The sequence below is a fragment of the Leptonychotes weddellii genome, chromosome 2, assembly GCF_054177405.1.
Source record: "Leptonychotes weddellii isolate Sample4059 chromosome 2, ASM5417740v2, whole genome shotgun sequence".
NCBI classification, from domain to species: domain Eukaryota; kingdom Metazoa; phylum Chordata; class Mammalia; order Carnivora; family Phocidae; genus Leptonychotes; species Leptonychotes weddellii.
In genome coordinates, this window is record NC_138370.1 from 128,290,319 (window position 1) to 128,306,656 (window position 16,338).

At 37.3% G+C, this 16,338-nt stretch overlaps 1 protein-coding gene across 4 annotated transcripts in view; it reads right to left on the reverse strand.

Moving 5' to 3' along the window:
• The window catches only part of YTHDC1 (YTH N6-methyladenosine RNA binding protein C1), a 36,206-nt gene extending 20,497 nt beyond the window's left edge, over nt 1-15,709 (reverse strand). For 3 of the 4 annotated variants that reach the window (XM_006729314.3, XM_006729313.3, XM_031023740.2), the window contains exons 1-4: nt 15,302-15,708; nt 4,997-5,098; nt 4,307-4,635; nt 3,756-4,188 (exon numbers count right to left, since the gene is read on the reverse strand). In XM_006729314.3, the coding sequence (XP_006729377.1) occupies nt 3,756-4,188; nt 4,307-4,635; nt 4,997-5,098; nt 15,302-15,329 (892 nt within the window). In that variant the 5' untranslated portion in view covers nt 15,330-15,708. Of the gene's footprint in view, nt 1-3,755; nt 4,189-4,306; nt 4,636-4,996; nt 5,099-15,301 lie in introns of all 4 variants that reach the window. The other variant, XM_081812314.1, reaches the window with a different exon arrangement.
• Between the last annotated feature and the right edge of the window lie 629 nt (nt 15,710-16,338).

The window sequence follows — 16,338 nt, forward strand, 5'->3', positions numbered from 1 at the left end:
GACTATAAACAGTTACCTATTTAAAAAGATTTAGCTAAATTATCTCCCTAATCCTCCTAACAAGCTCATGAAATACTTAAAGCCATTATTCTCACTTACTGAAAAGAGGAGTGGTTAGGCAACTTGGCCAATGTCCTACAGTTCCTGGATGGCAGAACCCAGTATCAAATGCAAGTCCTCTAACTTGAAAGTACAAGCCCTGAGTTCTCTTCTTATTGAGCAAATAGAAAAGATATTTTACTACTACTACTCCTGAATGGGGATTCCAGGTCTAACCAGTTTGAAGATGGAAAATTCCAAGGACATTCTAAGTTCCTTTTCATTTAGTTTAAGCATCTTTCCCTTTATCATGTACTGCTGTCTCTCCAAATAGATGTAACCAGAAGCTTGTAAGTGACAATGATTTTCCTAACACAGGGCTGAAAGAGCAGAGCAGGGAAACACATACTGGCACAATTACAAAGCCAAGCCCATTTAAAGCAAGCAACCATGGGGGCATCATGATATCTCAAATAACTAGCTATATATTTATTTCCAGAAAAGCATTTATTTCCAGGCTCACTTGCTTTGAATGATACCTGAACTTTCAAAAGTTTTTTTTTGTTTTTTGTTTTTTTAAGATTTTATTTATTTATTTGAGAGAGCAAGAGCAAGAGAGATCAGAGGGAGAGGAACAAGCAGACTCCCTGCCGAGCAGGGGGCCGGACACAGGCTTCAGTCCCAGGACCCTGAGATCATGACCTGAGCTGAAGGCAGACACTTAACCAACTGAGCCACCCAGGCACCCACAAACTTTCAAAAGATTCAGGAATCCTTTCCCTCAGGGCCAACTGTAAGACTTCTAGTGAATAGACTGAAGCTTTTTAATATAAAATGACTGAAAAACCTCACCCAAACAGATAAGAAACGAAGTTTTGTAAAATCCTAAATCTCTTTCTCATACATGTGTTTTGTTCACTGACTACACATTCCTATATAGTGCTTAGCACTGAACAGAAACCCAATTCAGTAATTCAATGAATATGACATTCATAGAGATTAAAAATAAAATCTTGTTAAATTTATTTTATATATAAATTATATTTAAAATTCTAGCATCTTTATCATTTTTTCTCTCTGAACATGTAGGAGTCCAAGCATTACGAATTGAACACTAATAATACACCTTTGGTTGATAATTAAAAACAATATTTTATAAAGTACTAAAAGGATCTCTCACTAACATGATACAGAAAAAAAAAAGCAAAGTTAAGATCCTGCCCGTTTTTTTTTTTTTAAGAGAAAACTTCCTTAACTTTTAAAATAAATACCATTAGAAATCTCCAAGGATTTTTCATCTTTTTTTTTTTTAAATAAATAACTCCTACTGCTCTTAAGTTTATGATCTCATTAGTCTCAGGTTGAAAGAACAATGAAAGTCATCTAACATATAAACTTTTAATGACTACCAAAGTGCCACTTTTATATGTGTTACTGAAAATTCTGAAAGAAAAAAAATAAAATAAAATAAACTAGAAGCTAGAAAATTCGTAACACAGAAACTAAACTGTGATCTCTTCTGTTTAAAAATAGACATCTCCTGGGGCGACTGGGTGGCTCATTTGGTTAGGCGTCCAACTCTTGACTGCAGCTCAGGTCATGATCTCAGGGTCATGAGATCTAGCCCTACATCAGCTCCACACTCAGCAGGGAGTCCGCTGGCGACTCTCCCTCTACCCCCCCCCCCCCGACCCCGCACGTGCTTGCGCACTCTCTCTCAAAATAAACAAATCTTTAAAAAAAAAAAAAAAAAAGACATCTCCTAATTAAGGAGTTCCAAATCCACTCCCATTTTTCTTTCAAACATTTTTATGAAAAACTACTCCATGATTAAAAATAATAACTTCCTGCACACTAAACACAGTCTCTAAAACATGTTCCACATAAAAGGATCTTCCAAGGAAAATCCAGTTTCTTTTAATAAGCAAAGTAAGAATTCCAGGTATCTCTTTTAAAACAACAAATTCTTCAATAAACAGCTGATATCAAGGCTCATGAAACTATTGGCTACCATTTAATCTGAAATGTCTTATCCACAAAAATATGAAGTATTATCAAGTACCTTGCTACAGTATCAGCATCATCTAGGAGCTTGTTAAAAATGCAGATTATTTTAAGTCCTACCCATTCAAATAAGTCTCCCTTGTTTGACTTAAATAGGACAAATATTGTTCCTAACATAGATACCAAAAAGAAGATTCCTAAAATAAAATATCCCCTACCCTACATGGATGTTTCACACATTCATCACAGTAAGTGAACATTCATTCATATTGTCAGTACACCTTTTGTTCTCTATCCATTACTAAATTATAAAAGATATATAATCCCATCAGTTTGCAAAAAGTACAATGGGAAAGTACAATTAAAGATTCCACAAAGTTTGGGGCGCCTGGGTAGCTCAGTCGGTTAAGCCTCTGCCTTCGGATTGGGTCAGGATCCCAGGGTCCTGGGATTGAGCCCGACATCAGGCTCCCTATTCAGAGGGAGCCTGCTTCTCCCTCTCCCTCTGCTCCCACCCCTTGCTTGTGCTTTCTCTTGATTTCTCTCTCAAATAAATAAAATCTTAAAAAATATTCCACCAAATTTTATATCAAACTCAACTACTCATCTACTCAGTTTAACTCTTTATCCCCCTTTAAAATCCTCTCTAAACTCCCAAACCTAGAACTCCAATGAGCAAAAGGTTGAAAGCACTTCAGTTACCAATCTCTGAAAAATAGAAAATAGCTGGCCATTGGATTTATCACCTATACAATTTTAAGAATATGACTAACGATGTACTTTTAAAATGATATACCAACAATACTATAAAATGATAAAATTTTATAATAATGAAGTTGTAACGATCCTATATAACAAAACAATAAAATTTTTCTTACTATTCCAACTTTTAGTTCATTTAGAATACACAGCAGATCTGGCTGCATCCGGACATAAGACAGCTATGACAGTATGCATAACCATCATAAAATGGCAAGGGATCTCTTAAGTACCGTGACCTCTCCTTGTTGTACGCTCTGAATTTCCCCTCAAAAGAGGGTTCCACCTGCCTTAGCCTAGTGACTGCAACTACCTACCATTCCTATATTTACATCTCATAGATCAGATAGTGATAAAGTGGTAGGACATGTAGTATTGAAGGAATGACCAAGACAGCTCTTAAACAATCTCCCCACAAGAATCTTAAACTCTTATTTTCCACCTCTTGTACTTTTACACCCAGCCTTTGGGAGATCCCGCCCAAGTGTGTCAACCCACAAGTACAGAATTGGAAAAACACTGTGTACTCCCCCCAAAAAAGTTAAAATTTCTATTACCATATGATAGAAATCTAGAGACATTTAACATGGAATTACTGTAATAACTAGTAGACAGGTTCCATATCAATATACTTCATCAGAATCAGTGTTTAAATAAGCTGTTGACTAGCATGAAAATCTAAGAATTTATAACATTAAAACCTGAAATACATTTCCATATAGAGAAATAAACAGACTTGTATTCATTTAGAACACAATCAATTTGAAGCTGGGAAACACATTTACTATTACTATTACTCAAAAGTATATAATTATAAAAAAAAAAAATCCCAAGACAACCTTATTAACATCCCCATCTCAAAATATTTTATAATTCAATTTAAACATGTTCAGAAATAAAATCAGGTTTTTTTTAAAAAAAAAAAACAAACTTATAAATACAAAAAGTAGTACCTGATCCATCTGTGCCTGAACCGGATCTGACAGATCCATCTGTGAAAGAAACGGATTCAGAATCAGAGTCGCTAGCTTCACTTCGAGTATCATAATCATTTCCCTCTTCCTTCTGGTCTCTCTCATCCTGTTCATATTCTTCCTCCTCCTCCTCCTCCTCTTCCTCCTCCTCCTCTTCCTCCTCTTCCTCTTCCTCCTCCTCCTCTTCTCCATCTTCATCCACTTCTTCATCTTCCTCTGCATCTTCTTCTACCTCTTCATCTTCCTCCACATCTTCCACCCCTTCCTCTTCATTCTCAGTATTGTTGCCTTGCTCATCGGAAGAACCACTGCTGCCAGTCTCATGGTCAGAGCCATATTCTTCAGAGTTCACTTCTTCCTTAGAAGATTGGCTGGATCTGCTTGCACGTCTATCCACTTCAAGCCCAATTCTCTGATGTTTAAAGAAAAAGGGAATCAGCAGTCATACAACAGACAAGGTCAGAGTGAATAAATAGTTCTAAAGCCTCAAAAAGAATTGCTTTGTTTTACATCTGCAATACATTTACTACCTCAGAACCATCTGGCGTAGGGGATTTGGTCCTCCTATCAGGGTCCCTTTTCCGGAGACAAGTTTTTTCAGGTTGACTCTTATAAGGTTCTCTAGAAGCACTGCTTGACAAACGAATCTTCCGATCAGCTTCTAGACGCTTGCTTCTTTCAGATCTTTGATATTCCTCATTTTTATACTCTGCAACTGACTTTCCTTTAGTACTAACTATTCTTTTGTTATTGCTAACAGATGAGCTCAGTGGCTTAGAAATCAACTGTCTTGAATGAACAGAAGGCTTTTGTCGCTTGATGTCAGTAGATTCCATTCGGTCGCTTTTTCTTTTTGATCCTTAAAAATACAATTTAAAGAAAGCATATAAATGTATTTTAGGCATTCTATTTGTTTCACCAAAGATTAACAAATAATATGTATCAAAGAGGGAAAAAAGGCTCATTTCTTTAAAATATCTTCTGAAATGTTAATCATAAAAAAACAAAGCTTGCAAATTTTGGAATAAATTCATGTATGAGACATTTCACACAACTGAAAAAAAAATAGATCACTTTTATTCACATAGAATTGGGTACAGTTTGTTATGATTGTACTTTTGGTGTTAACGGACTCAAGGAATAAGAACAAAAACAAAGTCACTTTCTTAATAAATTAAATCTCTAAACTTATTTTTTAGAAAATTAAAAATATTACATACCCTTTTTCTCGTTTTTATCTTGTTCACTCTCTGGATTATACAGTTCATCATCCTGTTCTGGTACTTCAGTCAAAATATCATCTAGTACATTTAGTTCTCCATCTGAAAGCAAGAAAATTAAAAATAGGGAAAAATCATTACCATTAGCATTTATCTTGAACTACTACACTGGGTCTACATAAATATGAAAACACAACCCTCAAAGACATTTTATTTCAGGATCAAGACACAAGACTAATTTTATAAAACCATACAAAGTAAAGGTTTTGACATGACACAAACACAAAGGACATGACACAGACCTCTGGTCTACAAAGCCAGGAGTAGTATATACCCACCCCATAGGGTATGAAAGGATATCCTGGAGTACAAAAAGAAAATGTTAAGAATTTCTGTATCTGTAGCTCATTTTCTAATTTCTAATTTTTCTAACTGCTTTAAAATGTGCACAAAAAAATAAGTACAGAAATACATGTGTGTTAACATAAACACACACTTACCAAGGATTGTGTACTCCTCAAGATACTTACTGATTACCAAGAAAAAAATAATTTTACAGTGGAGAAACATGACAGATTCCAACTTAACCACAGTGAGTCAAATCAATATCAAAGACCACCTGGCAATGAGGCACAACAATTCTGTGATACTCCTATGCAAAATTCAGACTCTGAACCTATATGTGAGAAAACATCAAATAAACCGAAATGAAGGGTCATGAACTACAAACAGTAAGAAATTACTCCAGATTAAATGAGAATAAAAAGACATGATAACTGAATAAGGCACATAACCGGGAAGCTAGTGAAATTATAATAAGGTCTGTAGATTAAATATCACTGTTAATTTCCTGAATTTTGATAGTACTATCATTAAGTAAAAGTCCTAATTCTTAAGAAATAGATACTTAACTATTTAAGGACAAAGAAGTATCATGTCTGCAACTGACAAACGGTTCAGGAAAAAAAAGTGTGTCTGCATATGCATACGTCCTCAAGAAAAACAATGTGGTAAAAAGTTAACATTTGTGGAATGTGGTTGAAAGGTAAAAAATTTTTTTGTACTATTCCTATAGCTATTCTGTCCAAAAAATGTCAAAAATAACATTAAAAGAAAAAAAAGGAACTTCTGTGCTACACAATCAGAAACATTTCAGACTACTAGTATAAACTATGAAACATGTTAACTTGTTAAGGCAAGTGAACTGTTGACTATAATTGACATACTGAATGATCGTGAAAACCTGTAACTCAGTTTTCTCACTGCATCCCTACCCCCGCCATTTCCAATAGGACAAAATAAACCCTAGAAATACATGCAAATATTTACTACTTTAAAAGCTGATTTCTTTTATACGGGCGCCTGGGTGGCTCAGTTAGGCGTCTGCCTTCGGCTCAGGTCATGATTCCAGGGTCCTGGGATAGAGCCCCATGCTGTGCTCTCTGTTCAACAGGCAGTCTGCTTCTCCCTTCTCCCTCAGCCCCTGCTCATGTTCTCTTGCTCACTCTTCTCAAATAAATAAAAATTTTTTTAAAAAAATATTATTTTTAAATAATACACTAAAGCTAATGATAAATGCTTTGAATACTAAGTATTCTGGTGCCAAAAATATCTTTCCAAATTTAAAGTGTGGTAAAGGGAAATACAAAGTCATGAACACTGATGAGATAGGACATTTTATTTTATGGCTCCAACCAAAAAGCAAAGCCCATTAAAAATTATAGCAAGGGTAATAATTAACCTGACCTGAGGTCTATAAACAGGATAAATGAAACTAAAATATCTCCAAAGGGTGACAGAAATCAGTGACTGAAGAGAACTAAAATACTTAATGTAGGTATAAGAAAGTCAGGATACAGAAAAAGTAACATCTCAGTATTTGGAGTCAGACACAGTTGCTATTTAAGAACACATCTTCCTCAGTGTCTTGTTAGACAGTTGCTGCTTAAACATCTAGGGGCACCTGAGTGGCTCAGTCCTTTGAGAGTCCCACTTGGTTTCAGCTCAGGTCATGATCTCATGGGTCATGGGATTGAGCCCTATGTTGGGCTCAGAGCTAAGCGGGGAGTGTGCTTGAAATTTCTCTCCCTCTGCTCCTCCCCCACAAAGCATGCACGCTATCTCGGTCTCAAATAAACAAAATTAAAAAAAAAAATCAAAAACTACATATGCTGGAATGGCATAACAATTGATTTCTTTGGTGGTAAGAGGGCACTTTACTGTTTTTCTAAAATGAATATATATACTATATGAATTGTTTTTATTTTTACTTATAGCTCTCTAGTCAGTAAAAAAAAGTGTATCCAACAGGGGCACCTGGGTGGCTCAGTCGTTAAGCGTCTGTCTTCGGCTCAGGGTTTGAGCCCGAGCCCCACATCGGGCTCCCTGCTCAGCGGGAAGCCTCCTTCTCCCTCTCCCACTTCCCCTGCTTGTGTTCCCTCTCTCACTGTGTCTGTCTCTGTCAAATAAATAAAATCTTAAAAAAAAAAAAAATGTATCTAACAGATCTTCACAAGAATCAACAACATTTCTGAACCAAAAACAAACAAAAAAACCCTATCAGGATGAAATAGGCAATTATGTAAACATAGTGCTACACAAATCTTTTCATGAAATCACTAGCTCTATATTAGGAATATCAACCCAAAAGCCTGAACATTTACATGAAATTATACACTTTATATGTGCTAAATCTAACACAGAATGAAGGATTTGTACAGGTTAATTTAAATCAATTTAAATTTCAGGCACGTTTAAATCATGGTTTCCCTATTTTAAAAAAAAGGATATTGTTAAAAAAAAAAAAAAAAAAGATATTGTTTAAAAAAGCCTTAACAAATAATTTTATTTGTCAAATGCAGAGACTGCAGTTTTAAAAAGCAGCCATAAATTTTTAAGACAATAAATATTAACCAATGCTTACTTTTTTTAAACATTTTACCACTTTCACATATATCATATATATACATACATAAAACACCTAAAGTATGTTTTATCATCCATTACCTCACAGATAAAGAAACAGGAGCTCAAAAGTACAAGGTGACCAAATTCATGTGTCTAGAAACAGATGGGTACAAGGTTTTCTAAATCTAGAGTTAAATTAGATGGGGAACATTAGAAAAACCTTTAAACAAAGTATAAAGAAACAACAAAAAAGCAAATTATTATTAAAAAGTCATGTGCACTAGATTAATTTCAAATTAATGCACCAGAAAGCTCTGTGTAACTGACATTATAGCATCTTGAAATTTAAGATCAAACACTACATCCTCACTTGATGGTCTACATTTTTATCCATATTATATTTCATGACATCAATACCTGTGTTTTATCACAATACTGACAAATGAAGATCTGCAGAATAAATTCAGCCTATGGCTTATTTGACCAGCAAGATAAGAATGGCTTCTGCATCTTAAAGGTTGTGTTTGGGGGGCGGGGGGGGTGGTGCAAAGAACAACATGTGACAAACCCTTGTGGGTTTTTCCAACCCCTAATATAAGTGACATTTTAAATTACTTTTCTCCATTACTGAAACCCCTTATATATTTACTGTAATATAATATACAGAAGATCTGGATTTGGAATAAAATCCAAGTTATCATTTAAGAGCTAGGTTATCTTCAGAAAGGTCCCAGTCTGAGCTCCAGTTTCTTCACTTCTGGTAAGAGGCATTTAGAATAAAAAGATCAGTGTTTGGGGAAAGGAACAGGAGCACAGTTATTTGAATCTCTTGAGTTTTTAACCTTTCCTTTATCACTATCAAATTCTAATAAACCCTGCTTGCCACAAACCTTGTGTTAATGACGAGGATACATTATACACAAAATCTGGTCCAGAACACAAAAATCCTTTTTTTTTTTTTTTTTAACAAATATATACATGTTCTAATTATCTATTGCTATGTAACATGCCATCCCAAAACTTAGTGGCTAAAACAATACACAATCATTTATTATTATTGCTTATGGTTCTGGGGCTCAACTAAGGTCTCTCATGTGGCTGCAGTCAGATGGTGGGTAGGGCTAGAATCACCTGAAGGCTTGTTCATTCACATGTCTGGCTGACATCTACACCAGAAAGACTCAAAACAGCTGAGGCTTCTAGGGCATTTCTTTCTGTGGTCACACTCTACCATGGCAGCTTCAGGGTAGGCAGACTTTTTACATGGTGGTTTAGGGCTCTAAATATGAACATCCCAAAAGAGAAAAGGCCAGGCAGAAGCTCGGTTCAGTACTTAATTCAGAGGCAATCACAAAAGTCTACTCAGGTTCAAACAGAGGAGACACAGACTCTACCTAAATGATGGAGAAGTGTCAAATACTTGGTAGGTGTTTTCAAAGCTATCACCATCTACTTAGTTTTGTTTCAACTTAAGGATTTTAATTACAAACGTAAGGTGTATTTTTAAAAACGAAAATACGGTTTTAAAATGAGAAAGTTAACAGTATTGGGTTATAAAGCTAACTTAAGCTCTTTCTCTGACCACTTCTTTCATTGGCTAGAAAAAGTACACTTTGTACATATTTCAATCCACTTTTTCAACCCAGAATGAATTATAAAGAAAGTAAATATTATTTTAATATTCTCAGAAGCTACTGCTGCTGAAGACTAATCATCATTGGCATATCCCTTCTGGAAAAAGAAAAATAATTCTCTTTAAGAGATAAAATAACACCCATTAGTTTTCTAGAGTGACCTTCTTTAAAATACCTTAATAAATTTAATTTTTATTTTATTTTTTTAAATAAACTTAATTTTTAAGAGTTTTAAATCACTCTTTGTCCTAAAATATACACTGTATATTTTAATATTCATTATTATTATTCTGTATATTTTAAATATTCAATTCCTTCACAGCAGCTTGACAGCAGCACCCCAACCTAAGAATGTTAAACAGTAAAACAGCAAAGGTTAGCAAGTGCCAGATTAAGAAGAATTCTATGAACATACAATTCATGTACTACAAAAATAACTCTAGCATAGTATTTCTATAAGATAAAGCACTTCACATAGTTTTTGGATAAGTCTTTACAACGGATACAATATTGGGGCACCTGGGTGGCTCAGTAAGTCGGTTACGTGTCTGCCTTCAGCTCAGGTCACGATCCCAGGGTCCTGGGATCAAGTCCTACATCAGGCTCCCTGCTCAGCGGGGAGTCTGCTTCTCCCTCTCCTCTGTCCCCTGTTCATGATCTCTCTCTCTCTCATGCTCTCTCTCTCAAATAAAATCTTAAAAAAAAAAAATACAGTATTTTTTGAAAATTATTTTAAAGACTCAACTGTTTAAGATGTCACAACAAAATGAACTGTCACAATGAATTAGCTCAAATGAAACACAAAATTATTCATTAAACAGTGTTTCTATTTACAGCTAAAATTCAAATTCATCCAAAAGTTATACGCTAACAATTTATAGTATCAATCTAGCTCTTGGACACTTTTGTTAAAACTCCAAGGATTTAATACAAAAATGCACACCTTGCATTTTTTAAAAGGACGATTTGGTCTTTAAGGAACCAGATTCTCACCTGAAAGCAACCAAAAGGAGCAGTCCTGAGACAGAAAAGGTAATATATGTCATGGTTTTGCAAGAGACAATCTGGGTTTATGCCTGGTAAACATGTGTATTTACGAATACCGCCTGCACACAGACCATGCTTGCTCGTTTACTTTTTTTTTTTAACCTAATACCTATTAACTATTAAACAAGTACTTTATCTGTCTGACCCTAGTATGCATGTAAGCCTGTAACTCCTGAATAACAATGTTAAATAGCTGCAAATAAATTTGGTATGCATGATACTTTGTGAAAGAGTAGAAATGGTTAAAGAGGACAATCCTACACACCTCTAGTGGATTAACTGCCTTAACAAAACTCAAGCACCATGTTGTCCAATCTTCCAAAGTTTCAAAAGGATTCCCAAATTCAGATTTTCATTTGCAATTGACTTATTAAACACTGCCTCAAAAACAGAACAAAAATGCAGGTTGTTGCCAGCGTGACTACTCTGTGGAAGTGCTATCTGTGAATGTTTTGTTTTCACAATACAAGATGTAGATGGACTTCACTATCATCACTGATGCAAGCTAGCCACAATCTTATTTATCATCGCAAACTATTAGCAAACTGAGTTTTGAAATAAAGGTACAGATCCAGGGGTACAGGAAGCAAAACAAGAAAATAAAAAGAATCACTGTCTTTAGAAAGCCTGTTCAAAAAATGTCAAGATGTTAGGAGTAACAAGGCTGTTTTTTACTGTTCTATTGGGGGATTTTTGTTTGTTTTAGATAATCATGGGAAACTGGAAATCTAACTAACTTTCAAAGTACTTGAACCACCAGGTTCAAGAATCCCAGAATGAAGCCTACAGAACTGAAGTGACTTAACTAAAATCTCACAACTATGAATCCAAATTTAGTGCTCTTTGCACTACACCAGAATTATGCTTTAATCTTGAAATTCCTGGCCCAGGAAGGCCACTCCCAGGGTATCAGTGTAGAAAATTAACCTTTCTCTGAGACACAGTGCATTGTTTAGGACCCAAAAGCTTCTGGGTCAGGAGATACAAAGTATTATTTGAGGGTCCAGCAACAAACTAAGACCTAGAATATTTAAACAAAGACAACCCGGCAGTTAAATATACCACACGTTCTTGTTTTACAACACAGAACACCAAAGTACATTCTTCTATTTTAATTCATTTAATATAATCTTAATGGACTTTGACAAGAAGCAAGAATTCCTGGAACCTCCCCCTTTTTTTTTTTTTTTAAAGATTTTATTTATTTATTTGACAGAGAGAGACACAGCGAGAGAGGAAACACAAGCAGGGGGAGTGGGAGAGGGAGAAGCAGGCTCCCCGCAGAGCAGGGAGCCCGATGCGGGACTCGATCCCAGGACCCTGGGATCATGACCTGAGCTGAAGGCAGTCGCTTAACCAACTGAGCCACCCAGGCGCCCTGGAACCTCCCCTTCTGTTACATTTTACACTAGACCAGTCTCAGTTACTGTTTGTCATTCAAAACTGTCATTCCACTAAATGAAGCGTAGAAACTTGCATATCCCATCCCACACAAATTTGCTGCTCTCCAATAAGCATACAATTTGAAGTCTAAGGAGAGCATTTTGAATTTTTTATCCTATTTCTATTACAGGTAAAACAAATACACTGGAATATCAAATACATACTCTATTGCTTTCTAAAGTCCTAATTAAAGTGGACCAAGGAAGTCAACCTTTTTCTAAGGACTTACTATAGTGAGGGCTATACCATGTACATATAATACGTGTTTATGTATATATAACTGTGTGAACATATTCATATGTACCTGCCTATATGATTGTGTGTGTACACATACAATTTAAACTGAGAAAACCCTTAGCTTTGACAGCAATAGCAAATGTCTCATAATGAGTTACCACTGAAGTCCAACCTTGAAGTCATTTATTCAAGGCTCTGAGTCATGATTAACTGTTCACCAAGAACCTGGTGAACAAGAGAGACAGACTCCTGGCCCTGATGGAGCTTTCAGTCTGGAAATGCAGAAAACATATTACTTATGAAAGTGGTTAACTCATTACCCTCCTCCTTTTGGATATATTAAACTTTCACACTGTTTTTCGGAGAGAACTTCATAAGAGCTTAAGAAATAAAATGAATACAAGGTGTTTAAAATAGAAAAGATATGTATTCCTCATATAGAAAAACTAACAGTTAACACCACCAACAGTGCAGTATCTTTTAAATCCACTTTTTGGACATAAAATCACCACAGGAATGAGAGGGAGTTGGCAATTTACACAGGCTTCAGCTTCTAAGTATGGGTATTATAGAAGCATTATAGAAGTTAATGTTTATTATACAGTTCATATGCAAAGCCCAAAAATCCAAGGACTCTATAACCAAGTCTTTTAACTGTTCTGTGACTAACAGCAGATTTCTGCAATTTAAACTCATTTCTTAACAAGATTCTGTATCATTCATGAAATCATTTAAGGCCTGTGACAAGTCTAAGATTCTTATAGGGCTTAACTTTAAAATTTCATAATGTTTCATATAAGATAAGTAATAAGTATTTCACTTCCCACTTTTCCTTGTTGAAGTATGAGAAGGAAGAGGGAATTAGGTATTCTAATTCTGGTTATTATTCTAGCTGAGTGACAATGATCAAGTAAGTGAGACACCCTGGACCTCAGTTTCCTTATTGGCAAAATGAATTATTCTAGAAATCTTCTCATTACACTATAAGCAATTCCAGTAGGTTTGTATTTGCCAGCTTTCCCAGTAACCTAGAGACAATCTTTGATCTAAACTATAAAAATAAGCACTTACATCAGAGGTTTTAAAATAGAGATAAATTCAACTACAGATATTAAGTTAATTTTTTTTTAAAGATTTTATTTATGTGAGAAAGAGAGAATGAGAGAGAGAGAGAGCAAGCATGAGAGGGGGGAGGGTCAGAGAGAGAAGCAGACTCCCTGCCAGCAGGGAGCCCGATGCGGGACTCGATCCTGGGAGCACAGGATCATGACCTTCAGCAGTCGCTTAACCAACTGAGCCACCCAGGCACCCCTAATTTTTTAAAACTATACAAATGTGAGATCTTGCAAAAGTTGGACGACTTATCCTAAGTATAGCTAATAGGTGGCATTATAAAGTCCCTAAGAATAGTTATAAAGTTTATGTATTTGGACTGCATTTTCATCACTACATCCATTTCTAAAACAATTTTTAAAACATAACCTACTTTTCTTCCACAGTGTATGTTACTGTGTCTATTACTGACTTAACAACTATGTTCATTTTAACAACGAATTCTTGGGAAGTACTGGACTTTTACTCATTTTGTATTTGGTTTACCTCACCCACCACAACCACCACCCACTCCCATACACACAGCTCACAGATTACACTCTGATACAATCAAATGTTGACTGAATTAATTTTTATTGATTAAAATCATCTATTTTAATAACTGACTTTACTAATTAAGAGCAGTTTCTTTTTGTCACTAACACCATGTAACCTGAAGTTTACATCCCTTTCACACTTCTCAAAATGGGTGGTGAGGTGGGTTTAAGATTTAAGGAATGTAAATTAAACTACTACAACCTAATCGCTGAACTGCCTTAACATAGCAGCAATATCTTAAACATATTCCCAAACACACCACTTCCCAAGCTTGTCCCTATCCTAGAGCAGTTTACTGAAGCATGAAGACTCTTCTTTCTCTTAAGGAGAAAAATTAAAGAGATCATAGGCCTAATACAACTTGACCTTAGAATCCATTTAACAAATCCCCACCCCCAAGTTAATTAGCCACACAAAAGAGTATATCTATGAGATACAGGGCAGCAGCTGTGCCATATTTTTTATCAACTATAACCTTTCCAAAACTATCATGGTAATCCTTAAAGTTAGAAAAGACCCTAAAGGCAGCATCTAATCTAGACTACTCTCCAGACGGGTACTGATCCAGGATATTCATTAATATCTGTAGGGCCTGGGAGGTCGGTATTTGAAAAGACATGACAATCCATTCTGCCAACATCAGTTCTTCCTCTATTTCACTGTAATACTATTCCCCCAGCTCTCTCTAAATTACATCCGTTTGCTCCCGGTTGTACCCTTTGGATGCTAGCACAATGTGTTTCTATCAGAATAGTGGCCAGGATTATTTTTGCCAACCCTGTATCATGTAAATATCTCTTCAAACATGTTTTCCAAAATAAGTATTCGAGGAACTAAATGGACAATTCTTGCCACTTTGCCTATTTAACAGGAAGAGCCATAAATTACTTGTAGATATTTCTCGACATTACTAATCCACCTGTACAACTTCTTAAATATGGGCACTTACTAGACTGCCATCGTTTTGATCGTGGCATTAAGGATTTCCGAAATTTTGCCTGAGAGAAAGAGTCGTTCTGAAAATACGCATTACATCCGCATAATCCTACCAGGAAATAAACCTAAGGGCCTGCCACTCAGCACAGGCCCTCTAAGCCGCGCCCAGGACTGCTAAACGGAAAGTGAAGAGAGGAATAGGATTAAAAAAACAAAAACAAACACACACACGAAAACCAACCCTAGGCGAGATGAAGTGCTAGGTCAAACGGAGATCGAGGACCAAGGGCAGGCCTGGTTTCTTCCAGTGAGTCCAAGTGTCTCAGGTGGGAAGGATCGGCTCCGCGCGGGACAAGCTAACCTCCCCAACCCCCACTCCGCAACGACGACCACGGCTCCATCGACCCACTACAGAGCGTCGCCTCCACCCGTCACCTTTCTCCGCACTAACCTTTCTCCTCCCGGCTGTCGGCCGCCATTGCTCCCCTCCTGTTTCCGCTGGTGGTGGTGGTGGTGGTGGTGCTGCTGGTGCTGCCGCCGCTGCTGCCGCCGCCGCCGCCGCTTCGACGCGACTCGCGCGGGCGCCGCAGCCGCGGCAGCCGTAGCACGGGCACGTCCGTCAGTCCGGCCGCTGGGCTGCGCGCTTCGCACCTTGGCCTCTACCGCTCACCGTTCTCGACTCACCCTTTTTCTTCCCGCTTCTTCCCTTTCTCCCTTTTCTCCTTTCACTCCAACCTCTAGCGCCCCAGGCCCAGCCTTCTCGTTGGGGTTTGGGGACGGGAGGGGGTAAGGGGGAGGGAAGGGAAACAGATGGCGACGGCGGGCGGCGCTAAAATGGAGCCTGCTTCCTGCGCGAAACAATCCCGCTCCCAAAATGCCCTGCGCTGTTTACGCTTCGTTCCTCCCTGGGAGCGTCACAGTGCGGAGAGGGGCGGGGAAGCGGGAAACGTGATAACGTTTGCACGTCGCTCCGTCTCCCACAGCCCGGATGTCCCCGGCTTGAGTCTCATTTTCAGTGATTGGGTCGCCGGAGTTATAGCTTATTGGGCTGTCCGCCCCGGTGCGTACACCCAGGTGTCGCCGTTTTCTCACCTGAAAAGCCTACTGACGGACCTTACTCAGCGCAAAAATGCTTCCGGTTGTTCCGCGGAACTTCTGATCCAATTCTGGAAACCAGAGATTTTAGGATAAGTCTGGGCCGGTCCTTTGCAGCCGCCACTTTGTTCTCTGGTTGCCAGATAACACTTTCTAAGTTGGTGCCCTAGGCTTAGCCAAAGGCAGCGCAGGATGCACCCCGCTCGCTTGTCACAAAAGCCTACTAGTTTTGTTGTTAATTGGGGAAATTAGTTCTATTGTATTTTAGTATAGCTTTGTAATTCACATAGTAGCAAATTTGATTTAAACATTTATCGAGGCGCTGGGGTACAGAGTTGATTTAAACAAAGTATTGAGAAATTGAAACTACAGAAGTGACCAAAAATTACCTAA